The 12,972-nt window shown below is 31.9% G+C and overlaps 6 protein-coding genes across 10 annotated transcripts in view; 3 read left to right on the top strand and 3 right to left on the bottom strand.

Annotated features, from left to right (window-relative positions):
• Positions 1–291: 291 nt before the first annotated feature.
• Positions 292–3,724, bottom strand: LOC132912884 (uncharacterized). The gene is made up of 3 exons (XM_060970683.1): positions 2,382–3,724; positions 1,505–2,308; positions 292–1,427 (listed from the first exon to the last, which is right to left on the bottom strand). The coding sequence occupies exons 1-3, from the start codon at positions 2,722–2,724 to the stop codon at positions 1,393–1,395; spliced, it is 1,182 nt and encodes a 393-aa protein (XP_060826666.1). The 5' UTR covers positions 2,725–3,724; the 3' UTR covers positions 292–1,392.
• A 170-nt stretch (positions 3,725–3,894) lies between these two features.
• LOC132912887 (uncharacterized) lies at positions 3,895–5,354 on the top strand. Of its 3 annotated transcripts, none has more exons than XR_009659290.1 (5): positions 3,895–4,305; positions 4,381–4,628; positions 4,695–4,863; positions 4,926–5,016; positions 5,120–5,138. XR_009659290.1 is itself a non-coding variant. In XM_060970686.1 (5 exons), exons 1-5 carry the CDS (start codon positions 4,162–4,164, stop codon positions 5,240–5,242), a joined length of 780 nt encoding a protein of 259 aa, XP_060826669.1. In that variant the 5' UTR covers positions 3,895–4,161; the 3' UTR covers positions 5,243–5,354. The 3 variants fall into 3 exon arrangements, 2 of the variants coding, with proteins under 2 accessions (XP_060826669.1, XP_060826670.1); XM_060970686.1 differs by having other exon boundaries at positions 4,695–4,868; positions 5,120–5,354; XM_060970687.1 differs by having other exon boundaries at positions 4,926–5,354.
• On the bottom strand, positions 5,352–6,764 carry LOC132912888 (MAD2L1-binding protein). Its single transcript, XM_060970689.1, has 2 exons — positions 6,079–6,764; positions 5,352–5,995 (listed from the first exon to the last, which is right to left on the bottom strand). The coding sequence occupies exons 1-2, from the start codon at positions 6,462–6,464 to the stop codon at positions 5,629–5,631; spliced, it is 753 nt and encodes a 250-aa protein (XP_060826672.1). The 5' UTR covers positions 6,465–6,764; the 3' UTR covers positions 5,352–5,628.
• A 1,779-nt stretch (positions 6,765–8,543) lies between these two features.
• Positions 8,544–10,545, top strand: LOC132912921 (eukaryotic initiation factor 4A-III). Its single transcript, XM_060970751.1, has 5 exons — positions 8,544–8,776; positions 8,897–9,232; positions 9,315–9,537; positions 9,610–9,864; positions 9,939–10,545. The coding sequence occupies exons 1-5, from the start codon at positions 8,632–8,634 to the stop codon at positions 10,189–10,191; spliced, it is 1,212 nt and encodes a 403-aa protein (XP_060826734.1). The 5' UTR covers positions 8,544–8,631; the 3' UTR covers positions 10,192–10,545.
• Positions 10,546–10,682: 137 nt separating this feature from the next.
• On the top strand, positions 10,683–12,951 carry LOC132912917 (FERM domain-containing protein 8). Of its 2 annotated transcripts, XM_060970747.1 has the most exons (6): positions 10,683–11,048; positions 11,125–11,565; positions 11,646–12,100; positions 12,171–12,329; positions 12,396–12,567; positions 12,632–12,951. In XM_060970747.1, the coding sequence occupies exons 1-6, from the start codon at positions 10,958–10,960 to the stop codon at positions 12,670–12,672; spliced, it is 1,359 nt and encodes a 452-aa protein (XP_060826730.1). In that variant the 5' UTR covers positions 10,683–10,957; the 3' UTR covers positions 12,673–12,951. The 2 variants fall into 2 exon arrangements, with proteins under 2 accessions (XP_060826730.1, XP_060826731.1); XM_060970748.1 differs by lacking the exon at positions 12,632–12,951 and having other exon boundaries at positions 12,375–12,444.
• LOC132912904 (dynein regulatory complex subunit 7) overlaps positions 12,230–12,972 on the bottom strand; it is an 86,489-nt gene continuing 85,746 nt past the window's right edge. For both annotated transcript variants that reach the window (XM_060970720.1, XM_060970719.1), the window contains exon 10: positions 12,230–12,883. In XM_060970720.1, the coding sequence (XP_060826703.1) occupies positions 12,698–12,883 (186 nt within the window). In that variant the 3' untranslated portion in view covers positions 12,230–12,697. The remainder of the gene's footprint in view (positions 12,884–12,972) is intronic.

A 12,972-nucleotide genomic window follows, 5' to 3' on the forward strand; every position in this document is an offset into this window, starting at 1 on the left:
GAAAGCGTCTGCGTTACCTTAAGCAAGAGTGGGGGTAACTGGACGATAGAGTGCAAATTTGTTCGCGCACTCTTCAGCATACCCGCGAAATTTGAAATCATTTCCTTGATGTTTTTCTATTATTTACTATAAGATGTTTGTGTAAGAAGGGTAATTATTTTTTATTAAAAGTAAATAGATATTTACTTTGGATTTTAAATATATTTATACAATAGAATGATTTATCTTATAAAATCGAATAAATATAGAAACACACATGTAACGTGACAATAAATTAAAAAAACTCTCATGTAGTATGTGAAATATTTATATATTTACGAAATTAGTCTTTTTATACAATTGCTTACGCGCAGTCACATATTTCATCTGTTTCAATTAATAAAAAATTGTATGTAAATGAATAGTTAAAATTACTCACTAGTTTGTAGAGCCTGTGTGAGCTTGCCTTTCGCGTTAAACGTTTGGTAATGTTTGACTAACAATAAATAATGACGAATAGTCGATTTGATGGAAATACGTAACGCAAAATTATATTTATATATACACAGTAGTAATAGTAGTAATAATAATACATATTCGTGAATCGATTCGTGTTTATAATTTAGTTTTTTGCAATTTAGGTAATCTTTTAAGGCACACCCCACGGTCTTTACCAAGCAATTTTGTTTTTTTTTTGTTCATTAATATTATATAAATAAATGTATACTGTTGTGGATGCTATTAACCTAAATTTATTATATATATATCATATTACTATTCGTAGGAATATTTCTACTAAATATAATAATCTGTTCTCTGTACATAATTCTATGTCTTTCTTATGAATCTTTTAAAATAGATAGTCGTATCATTTATTAATGATAATAATGACAGTAACATTAATAAGAATAACAAGATAATGCATAAGTGAGATGCGTAAGATGAGACTATGCTCTTTTTTCCTTCATTATAGTATTTATATCATGAGTAGTAAAAATTATGAGTGAGAATCACATTTCATAATCTTCTTAGAATGTGAACACATTTATGAATTTCGATAAAGTATTTCCGCGACAATCAAAAAGAGAAAACAATGAGCACATATATAAGATAAAAGATTACATGTACTACATACATAATTTTAATTACAATTAACATTAAATTGTGTAATACTACTCATGATTTAATTTAACATTAATATAAAATACTTATTTATGTCGACTTCGACAGTTTTCGTTTTTGTATGTACAAGAATAGCATCCAGACTTTGTTTTTCCGGTTGCGTATTTCTACTTACTATGATACTATTGTTTACGGATAAAAAAATACTAATATATCGCATTGTCGTTGCACGGGCAGTGTTTACGCAGTTTTTGTCCATTGATAAGGCACCAACTTTTATGATCCTGAGATTCAACCCGCATGCTTCGACAGATTTAGAGGCATATCTAAACGGGACAGAAATAAAATGAATTTTCTTTGTAACATTTAATAAATACCAAATAATATATTCTTAAAAATTTACCCGAAGGAGGTGTAAGAGTCTGTTCCCTGTAGTCTTTGTAATGATGAACTGGAGGAGATGGTGGATGAGGTGGTGGCGGTGCGTATAATGGGATAGGAGGTGGGTAATGGACGGGTGATGGATAATGCATCCATAAGGGAGCTCTATATGGTCCAGGAGGTAACATTGGTACACCATAAAGTGGGTGCTGAAGAGGTGCATTAGTTGTACCAATGTATGGATCCATTCGTACTCTTGGATATGAATTATTTGATGAGTATTTCACAGTTTGTCTATCATCTGGTTTTAATAAATTCCTCAAAAAACCTTGCTCGTGACTTGGTTTATCTTCTCCCAAAATACTTGTTATACTATATGAAGATAATTGTTTTGGTGACGGAGTAGGAGCCGTTGTTGTACAAACCGGCTGTGGTGTTGCGCGCCTTTTCGACGCTTGATCCTCTAACGATACTCTCTCTAATTCGCGCAAGATACGTTTACGAGGTGAAACGACATTCGGATCTAGGAGACGGGCCAATTTGTCGATAATTAGGTTCAAAACCTTTCCCGTCGATGTTCCATTTGCTTTGCGAATTGGTTTTGTATAATTTGTTACTGATTCTGGAACGAGTAACAAAGAAGTAGGATCTAATGGACGTCTACGCTTTCTTGCGATTAGACGAGGATGCGCGCACAAATGATTTTTCGGACTTCTATAATAGTAAAAATTAAACTCTGTAGATATTCTACGTCTTGGGTTTGCTTGTTTCCAACAATGATCTCTTTGCCAAGGACTTGACTGAACCGAAGAATTATCATCAGAAACTGTAAATGTAAATAATGATGTTAGATTTGAGTTACTTTTATAGAAAACAAATTGTGTGTTTGTAGAACTTACCACTAAGAGAGGTGGAACTCTCTTGTCTATTTGGAGTTGTGCTAGCTGGTGGCCAAAAGGTTTTCTTTGGAACTGGAAACCATGTAGTTCTTTCTCCATCCCTACGATGGGATAGTTCCAAGATAAACTTGCCGTCTTTAAAAAATTTTAAACGTCCACCAGGAGTTGGAAGTAGATTATTATCGATGCGTGTTTCTGAATGATGTGTTGATTGGGGGTTTGAATTTTTACCATTTGCCTTGGTAAGGGTTGAGTGTAATGTAGAAGGATCACGTGAGCACATTTCTCTTGTGCCCCTCACGTGACCTGCGTGAGCATGACATTCTGCTGACTTCTCGCGCATGCTGATACTTTACCGATATCCATTTTTCTCCGCTTGACCTTTCATACTTTAGCCTCTTAATATCACTTTAACAAAAGAGGCAGAACCTTAAATGGGTTCTTGTTTTGAAACTATGAATGACAATTTTGAAGGTATTTGCTAAAGTATCTTTGTTTCACAATTTGAGGAAAGCATCTTTTACAAGAAAAGAAATGAACACTTGGTAAAACTTAAGATATTAGACACTATGAAAAGACATTAGAAGAATTCAACAATAATGTCAATAGTAACAAAATAATATAGTAAATGTAGGTTTCTTACAGAATCAACAAAGTTGATAACAACAAGCAGACAGAATCATATTGATCTTATTCCTTTAAAACTGTCAAATTGACATTAGGTCAAAAATTGACAGTGAGAACAGCGTTACTCTGAAATTTAGCTGATATATTTTTTTCTTATGTCCAAAAACATTTGTTTGGGTAATGTGCCAGTTAATGATGTATCAATTGAACAGAATAATACTGAATAAAAAAAGCACACTATCATTGATCAAACAATAACATTTTGTGCAAAATTCCAAAAGGAATTTTCTATACATGAGTGGCAATCGCTAGACACCCACCCACCCACGCACTGCCGCCTTCTGCAATCAGTTCTATTTCATTTCGAATAAGCAGCTCGTCACGTTAATAGGCTTATTCAAAACCAAGCACGTTGATATTTCATAAATTATTGTAACTGGCGTACAAGTTGGCTTTCTAAACGGAAGATTTTCACGGATCAAACACGGGACGGGCACTCTATAGTAGAAAACACAGTTTGACCGACACATGTGTTTCACTTCATCCACGAATGGTTTACGTGTCCACGGCAATTGAGTTTATTCGTTCGATGACCCTTTAGAACGTGCATCTACCATCGTTTTCCTCGTGATTTTCGATGTTCGGATGTAAAAAAAAAACAAGAATTTCTCGCCTTCGTGTATCCTTCTCGTCGACAACACTGTGGCGGTTCGCGGTCCGCGCGTTCCTCCGTTTCTTGGTCCAACTCCCACGATCAATCTGCAACACTTCCTTCAAAGTACGGAGTTACGTTAAATCTACTATATCCGATATTCAGAAAATCTAATTTGGGCCTTTATTTTCAGTGAACATTAAAAACACATCGATCGATTCAAACTATTCAGAGTAGAACGACACTGCGCATTCTCGTTCGACTCCAATTATCTGTATGTGGTGACAATCTATACTGCATCGTAAAATGATCTTTCCGACTTCTTGAAATTTGTTTATTTCGTTGGCATTTGAATTTTGTTTGTTCCTGATTGACCAATCAAGTACGCATTTTTTGATATGGATGAAGTTTAGCGCGTAATCATATTAATCACCGGTATGGTAAAGAATACAATTGCAAATTTAATAATTTGTAGTTTTTGATTTTATATAGAAAGTCTCGATGAAACTTTTAGAAGAATATCAAGAACTTATTGAACGTGATTCGGTTGAAATTTCTTGTTTATGGAAATATTTACAAATGTTTTTGTACTTACTGTGCGCGATTAGTGGATATGCGTCTAGCGTTTTGTTCTACACATTATGGGTATAATTAATAATAATTTTTATCAGATTTGTAGAGAGAAATAAATTAAAATATTATATTACATGAAATATAAAGGAACAAATTTTCGGAGGTAACTGCCCATTGTGGGCAAAAGCTATTCTGTTGAAAGAAGATATAGAATTAGATGATATTCATGGTGTATGTAAAATTAATTCAGACTGGTGGAAGTATATTTATATTGATTATCAGTATGAAAATAAATGTGCTGTGTATTTAATAACAAGCTTCTCATCTTGTATATTTGGAATCGTTTGGTTTACTCTATTCCTTATGTGTGGGAAAGGAGGATATGATGTAACAATGCAAGTTAATTATTTTTTTTTACCAAACAAGCACTCTTATATATATGATTAGATTTATATATACAGATATCCAGGTCCATGGAGAATTGTATTTCCTGCAATATACTTTAATCTTGTATTTACTATTATATCCATATATACACATTATAATTTACAACAAGGATATAAAACATTAAGTGAAAATATAAAAAATATCTCTTCTGAAATATATGATATGTGCCAAATAGTTGTGGATGTAAGGTATCAAATCTAAATTTTATTTCAGATCTATAATTTTTACAAATTGCTTATTTACAGTGATTGTGAAATCATAAAGATATGCATGAATATACATAACTTTTACACACATAATCTTAATTATATGTGTAATATAATCTTATATCTTCAGGTAATATTCCATGCAAACATATCTTATCCTTTTTTACACTTTTTTTATGTACCTATTTTTTATAGTACAAGAAATATTGAAATATGTAATAAATATCCTTAAGGTCCCTTCAGTTGTAATGATGTGCAGTTGGATAGGAGGGCTGGTAATATTAATTTCCAGAATAATTATGATCAATGACTTTAGAATTTTAAGGATTAAAATTTATGAATTAAAGGAAGAATAATTCTCAATGTTTATTATACATATAAAAAAACATTTATTCTCTGTGCAAACTTTACATTTTTCTGTAAATTTATGCTATGTAAAGCAGTAAAACAGTAAAAAATATGTAATTATTTAATGGTTATACAATATTTTATTTATAATTAATATATCTTCAATGTATAAATCAATATATATTCTACACGATTAACAGCTTGTTATAAAAGATTTCTAGAAAATAATCTAAATAATACTTGCAGTTACCTGTATATTCTAAATATCAAAATTAACATATTTAATAGAATATTTTTTCAATGTCTTAAAAATTAATCTAATGCTCAATATTTATTAAAAATTTGCTATAATTTTATTAATTGGTTATCTGAAAATTAGATCTTAAAACTATGGTCATCTTATAAACTTAAACCCTTTAATCACTTCTTTAGATTGATACCATTGATAGGGAACATGTGTGATACTCACATTAGAATTATTTAAAAATTCAATGTCTTTGTCTATGTTAGTATTGGACTCAGACACTTCGTTATAAACTTTTACTACATTTATGCAATTACAGTCTATTTTTACTTGATCCTTGTGTTGTAGTTTAATTACAAAATAATTTGAGTTACGTTCGGAAGGTATATATAACGGTTTAGGTAAAAAGAACTCTGACACTGAATTACTATCACTCTTTTGTATTAGCACAAAGGTGTTTGTAGGATGCAATGGTAAAGTCAATGCATCTTGAAATGCTGGACATTCCAACATTGACCTAAAAATTTTGTTTTATAACATTTCATTTTATAAAAAATGATAGGATAAATATTGTATGCAAAACTTTTTATTACTCGTTACCTCATTAAACTTAACAGTGGCTTCCTAGATGCATGTTTACATTCAAAGTGTTCTTGGCTACTAAGAATATCAGATGGAAATTCAATTCGGATGTGTAATCTTGGTGATATTATTGTAGCACCAATAAGTATAGCAATTTCCTTGATTTTGCAGCCTTTTAGATGAAACTGCGAATTTAACTGTTCTGAGGTGCTTTTCAGAGAATTCAATAATGTTTTTATAGCAGACGAATTTCTGTCCGTTGATTTCATTTGTAACTTAGATAGTGAATCGTATGTAAAGGGTATTTGCTGTTTCTGATATAAAATATATTTCAGGAGTTCAATTACGAGTTTCACACAACTATGACTTGTCAAATGTTCATCCAACATTACGTTAATATTCATTTTAACTTTTGTTTTTCTGATAATGGTTTAAACACAATCGAAGTAAAACCTAATTCATTGACTCGTACCAGCTCGGCAATACTAATTTATACAATAAATTGTAAAAATATATTCTTATACACTTATGAACACATTGTTTTCACGTTAAGAAAATCTACATAACAACAAAAGTAATAACTTGTCATTTAAACACTTTATTCATGGTTATAAAATATTCTGATCCAAGCCGCATTTATCACTACAAATGGTAAACCTAAACTTTAAGTTATATCAGTAAGTAATGTCTCTAATATAATCAGAGAGGAAATGAGAATGCTCACGCTTTTGGTTCTAGTTATTTTTGGACTAGTGCTGCACCATACGGCCAAATGCTGAAGGTGGCACACGCTAGCATAAACAAGATCCTATAAAATTAGGGATCTGCCCTGTTTGGTTGCACGTTAGCATAGACAAAAACCCATTGAACTCCACACTACAAAACCTATTTAATTCTACGGTTCTACGAAAAAGTTTGTATCTACTTTTATATTCGAAATAGACAAGTATGAAAATAACAAAATCGCGCAATAATTAAATTAATTGTAAGTTGCCTAAGAAAGAGAAATTAATTGTTTACTATATTCTTTTTAGAAAAGAAAAGAGAATATTCTCCTTCAAACTTAATAATGGATAATAATGAATCAGTGTAATAATGCAATGATTTTAATATATTTTCCACACACCATTCAGGTTTAACATTAACACTTTGCACACGACATGTCAATTGGAGTGTAATGAATATTTTTTCATCGTCGCATGGAACCACATATCTTTTTTTCTTAATACATTATATGGCGTTTATTAAGACAAATTCAACGACCTTGTATATGAAGTCGTTTACTATTGTAAAATGTTATAAATTCGTCAGTTCCTAAGGAATCAAGCCAAAGTCGCTAGCTACCGTTTATTAAGTTACTCTGAACGCTGTAAACAAGTATCAAATTTCTTATCTCTCATGATGCTTCTTTAGCTGGGTTAAATCCTGCCAGGACAAGATTCGGCAATATAAAGTACCGAGAATCGTTAGATCCAGTACTGACCATTCAGATTTCAGAAGATCCTTTAGGACTTTATGACTTTATGATATTTTGTTAGCAAGGAAATGAATAATGATTAATAAACGAATTTTTATTATTACAAATAGTTATACATACATGTGTATAAGAAAAAGTTGTTTAGAATCATGCTCCAGCTTAAGAGCTGAATACCCACTGGCAAGTTAAACCAAGGGCAATTGTTTCAATGTATTTATATGATACATTTATATGGAATCGTTTCCATTGACAAGTTAAACTGTCCCAGCTACCTGAAAAATCGACTCCATATAAATACCGTTACTTATATCTACATCTATATCTACGAAGTGCCTCGATTAGCACAGGATCGTTTCGTGAACAATTTTTCGAAAACCTCACAGAGATTCACTTTTCGTATCTTGTAACTTGTTACGATTAACAATTGAAACAGTGACGCGAGTAATGTGACACGGTGCGACTTCTTTTTCAAGATTTATATCGCCTTCGAACAGGTGAGGCAATGCTAATGCAATAATGAAATTTCTTTATTTTTGATTTTTTGTTAATAAAAATTTCGTTAACACATTAGTGAGACCTCCCTGATCAAAATGAGATTAAACACGATATTGTTATAAATTTCTGTTATGTTGTGCTTATGAATCTTCTTAGTTACTACCTAGTACTTGTCGCTGCACAATATACAGTTACCTTCAACCATCCTATCAGGACATAGGGCTTATCTAAGTGTCATTATTTTTAATGTTAAGCATACAAATAGAAAACAATCGCTGGATACCTCAGAAGTATCTCGAAAGGAAAGGTGTTGATCCGTAAGTTGTATTAGTTCTTGTATATATAGCGTGCCACCTTCACTTGGTAGTTCAGTATTATTACTCGACTGTGACCGAAAATTGACATTTTGTTAAGAACAGTTTATCTCTATTGAACTTTTAATTATTATACATTAATACTTATTATATAATTATTGCTGCATGTTAAAAGGTAAATAATATCATATTTTTAGTGATTTATAAGAAAGTTTGGCTTGCTTGCTCGTTGGTTTAAGTTGCTATATTCAAGTCACGTGTACTCGAACTTCACAAATTACGAAAATGGCGGAAGTAAAATCACGTCGCGTCGCACAAACAGAAGATCTATCAAACGTTGAGTTTGAAACAAGCGAGGATGTGGAGGTTATTCCAACGTTCGATAATATGGGACTTAGAGATGAGTTATTACGTGGAATCTACGCTTACGGTACTATCAAAGTTTTATTTCTTTATCGTACTTAAACATAACCTTATTTACTTTATACTATATGTTCAGTATCTAATAGAACTTCGTATTACTGATTGTAAAACAATATTTTAATTATAGGTTTCGAAAAGCCGTCCGCGATTCAACAGCGGTCTATTAAACCGATAATGAAAGGACGAGACGTAATTGCACAAGCCCAGTCTGGTACAGGAAAAACAGCAACATTTTCAATTGCTATATTACAGTCATTGGACACACAAGTTAGAGAAACACAAGTATTAGTGTTGTCACCTACAAGAGAATTAGCAACTCAGATACAGAAAGTTATTCTGGCTTTGGGGGATTTTATGAATGTTCAATGTCATGCTTGTATAGGTGGTACAAATCTTGGAGAAGATATCAGAAAATTAGATTATGGACAGCATGTTGTATCAGGCACACCTGGCAGAGTATTTGGTAATTTGATTATATGAAATAATTATGCAAGGTTTGTTATAATATATTAATACAAATTTGTTATCTTTCTTATAATATTTAGATATGATAAAAAGGAGAGTTCTTAGAACTAGAGCCATAAAAATGTTAGTTCTTGATGAATCTGATGAAATGTTAAATAAGGGTTTCAAAGAACAGATTTATGACGTATATAGATATTTGCCACCTGCAACTCAAGTTGTGTTGGTATCCGCAACATTGCCACATGAAATTCTTGAAATGACCAGTAAATTTATGACAGATCCTATTCGTATTCTTGTAAAACGGTAAGCTCAATCTCTCTGAATTGAAAGAAAGTGTTTGTTTTATTGAAACTAACTTATTATTATTATTTATAGTGATGAACTGACACTAGAGGGGATAAAACAGTTCTTCGTCGCTGTTGAAAGAGAAGAATGGAAATTTGACACACTATGTGATTTATATGATACACTGACAATAACACAAGCAGTAATCTTTTGTAATACTAAACGTAAAGTAGATTGGTTAACTGAAAAGATGAGGGAGGCTAATTTCACAGTTTGCTCCATGCATGGTGATATGCCACAGAAGGAAAGAGATAACATAATGAAAGAATTTCGATCTGGTCAAAGGTATATTATTTTACTACAAACAGTAACGTTGTAAATTGAACTTATTATATTATCATTATTTTTTTATTTTCTAGTCGTGTTTTGATTACTACTGATGTGTGGGCACGAGGAATAGACGTTCAGCAGGTATCTCTTGTGATCAATTATGATTTGCCCAACAATCGTGAGTTGTATATTCATAGAATAGGAAGATCAGGACGTTTCGGAAGAAAAGGTGTTTCCATCAATTTCGTAAAAACCGACGACATAAGGATTCTTCGAGATATTGAACAATATTATTCAACACAAATTGATGAGATGCCTATGAATGTAGCAGACTTAATATAACTTTAATGTTCAAAAATTATTCTAAGAATTTAACAGGAAAGAATTATTTTTACTTACGAATATATCTGTAAATTATATTTCCAAAGCATTTGTTTGGAAACACAGTCATTCGAAATAACACTACACGTCTAAAAAACTAAGATTTGTAAAGCTTAAAAGAAGTTTTAATTATCGCACCTACGAATTTAATTTCTAAACATACTGGGAAAAAATGTACATCTATCAATGTACAAAAATCTACAAATAATTTTATAGGACATAATAAATTTCTGATACAAATATATAATTGTGTAAATGTTAATTTGTTTGTACTTTTATTGTGATAGATAATATAAAATATAGAGAAGAAGTACATTTTGGTCTAATTACTCTTATTTTTCCCTTTTTTTCAATTTATAAATAAATTATGTATAACATATCAAGACAGTTTATTCCAAACAAGGAGAAATAATCAATAACTGGTTCTCTAGTTTAGATGGCAGCAGAGCAGTATTATGGTTGACTTGTAAGAATTAATTGAAATTTATTGTACAGTTTTGTTTCTTCTGTTGAGAGAAAAGAGTTGCTTATTATTAATCTATCCTTTAAATATCAACTCCATCCATATCAGCAATTTATTCCCTTAAAACTCACTCGATAATCATCCTCCTGGAGAAATGACATAAAAGTATGTAGAAGAATAAATATATATTCAGTGTTAACATTCAGAAATGAGAATAGGAAATATAAGATATAATTTTACATAATTATTTGGAAATCGGAAAACATGGAAACTCAAGAAGATTGCACAATTAGGCGAGGACAACCTATTCGTCGCTACCAAAATGATTACAAACCTGATGGACATACTTCAACTTGTAAGTAATAACATTTTCGTAGAAACATTTGATTCTATGTAATAGTATTTTCCTAATATCATCTTGTTTTGTTTAGCAATGATAGTGAATCAATCCCAATATTTAAATGTTGGAAGGTCTACTGTGAGAATAGCTGTATATTTAATGACTGGAATTTTTCTATCAATGGATGTTGAACATAGTTCCACTGCACATCAAATTCTTGCAATGATCCAATCTGAAGGAGAACTAGGATTAACAAGAACACCTTTATTCACTAGCCAAACAGTCTTTGCTTTGTGGCTTTGCTCTTCAAGACTAGAAGTCCAATTGCATCCGAATCATAAGCCTTTAGAGTTGGCTGCAAAATGGAATCGCTTAGTAAAAAAATATAGTTCTCAGAGGGAAGAAACAGACGAAGAACCTTTGCTGTGTCTAAGACGAAATGTATTCCTTTCTCGGTTGGACGAGGAGCAAATAAAGGAAGCTAAAGTATTAGAGCTATTATATGCAGAAGCCAGAAACAACGTATTACAAGGTAATCAATTATTTAATTGTTTCATATTTCTATAGAAGCTTGTACTGTGTCTAACGTTTATGTTTATATTTATGTTTCAGGACGTTATCCATGCGAGGGACAGGCGCGATATGCAAGTTTGGGAGCTTTGCAGGCACGAATTGAACTTGGCCCATATAATCCTCAAAGTCATACATTGGCATTTTTCAGAAGACATCGTGGTCGATTCTTGCCTCATCATTACACTTCTCCTAGTCTGTTATTAGGTCTCGGTGTGGGATTAGGATTAGTAGGAGGGAAAGGGGCACCGGAGGCTCGGCTACTTGAACAGTACAAACGAATACCAAATCACACAGGAACTAATACGAATTCGAGGAAACTTGTCAGAAAGTACTTAGAGTTTTGTTGGAGCTTGCCATGTTATGGCGCAGCTTTTTTTCAAGGGCAAATCGAACGTCCTGTGAGAGGGCTTGCATCATGGATTACAAATCGTGATATGCATGTACTCATTGCTATTAATTCATCGGGTGTATATATCGTGGATGACATTCAATGCGTAAGGAATCAAGCATCATAGAATAATTAATTATCGTTCGAGTAACATGTTAAAAATAGCTTTTCTACAGAGTTTATTATTGGGTCTAAGGTATTCAGAGTTGAGCTGGGAAATGGCGAAACCTTCTGATGAAAGTAATCTGGATTGTCTGCCATGTTTATTTCTACAGTTTCCTGTACGGGAGAATGGGACACGAGTTTATAAAATTCTACAAGTATTCTCGAGACAAGTACGAGTTGCTTTTAATGAAGCTAAATTTAATTGTTTAAACTAGTTGAATTTATTTTATTATTAGGCAATAATGATGGACACATTAATTTCTGGCTTCGCCGAGGAACATCGTCGTCATGGAACTAACGGTGATATTGGGAATACTGACCGTTTAACGGATCATGCAGTAGGTTCTAATATCGGAAGCTTTACCAATAAACTTAGTAAATTTACATTGGCAACCTTCGACGACGAAGGTAGGTAATAACAATCTTTTCATTAAAAATTTAAGGATATTTTTATGATATATAAATATTTTAGGCCGATGTATTGGACAAATGGGTTCTTGGTCATTTCAATAAAGATACGGTTTCACATGGGATAATTCTAGTTATCATCTTTAAGTACCGTAAGATGCGGATTTTGTTGTAAATGATGCAGCAACATTTTGTATCTTATAGGAACTAAATCTCTATGGCGATCTAATCTGGTCTCTAACGTTTGTAAGTAAAAGTTTAATTCATTAATTTTTTCTAATATTTCTTCTTCTTCTTCACGGGTTAAATCTCCTTCCTGTAAAAAGAAAAAAACCTGCTTTTCTATATTGAATTTTATATCAAATAAATATATTAAACAACATAGCTTCATGACTATTTATTGAC

This window comes from Bombus pascuorum, chromosome 12 (genome assembly GCF_905332965.1).
Source record: "Bombus pascuorum chromosome 12, iyBomPasc1.1, whole genome shotgun sequence".
Classification (NCBI taxonomy): Eukaryota; Metazoa; Arthropoda; class Insecta; order Hymenoptera; family Apidae; genus Bombus; species Bombus pascuorum.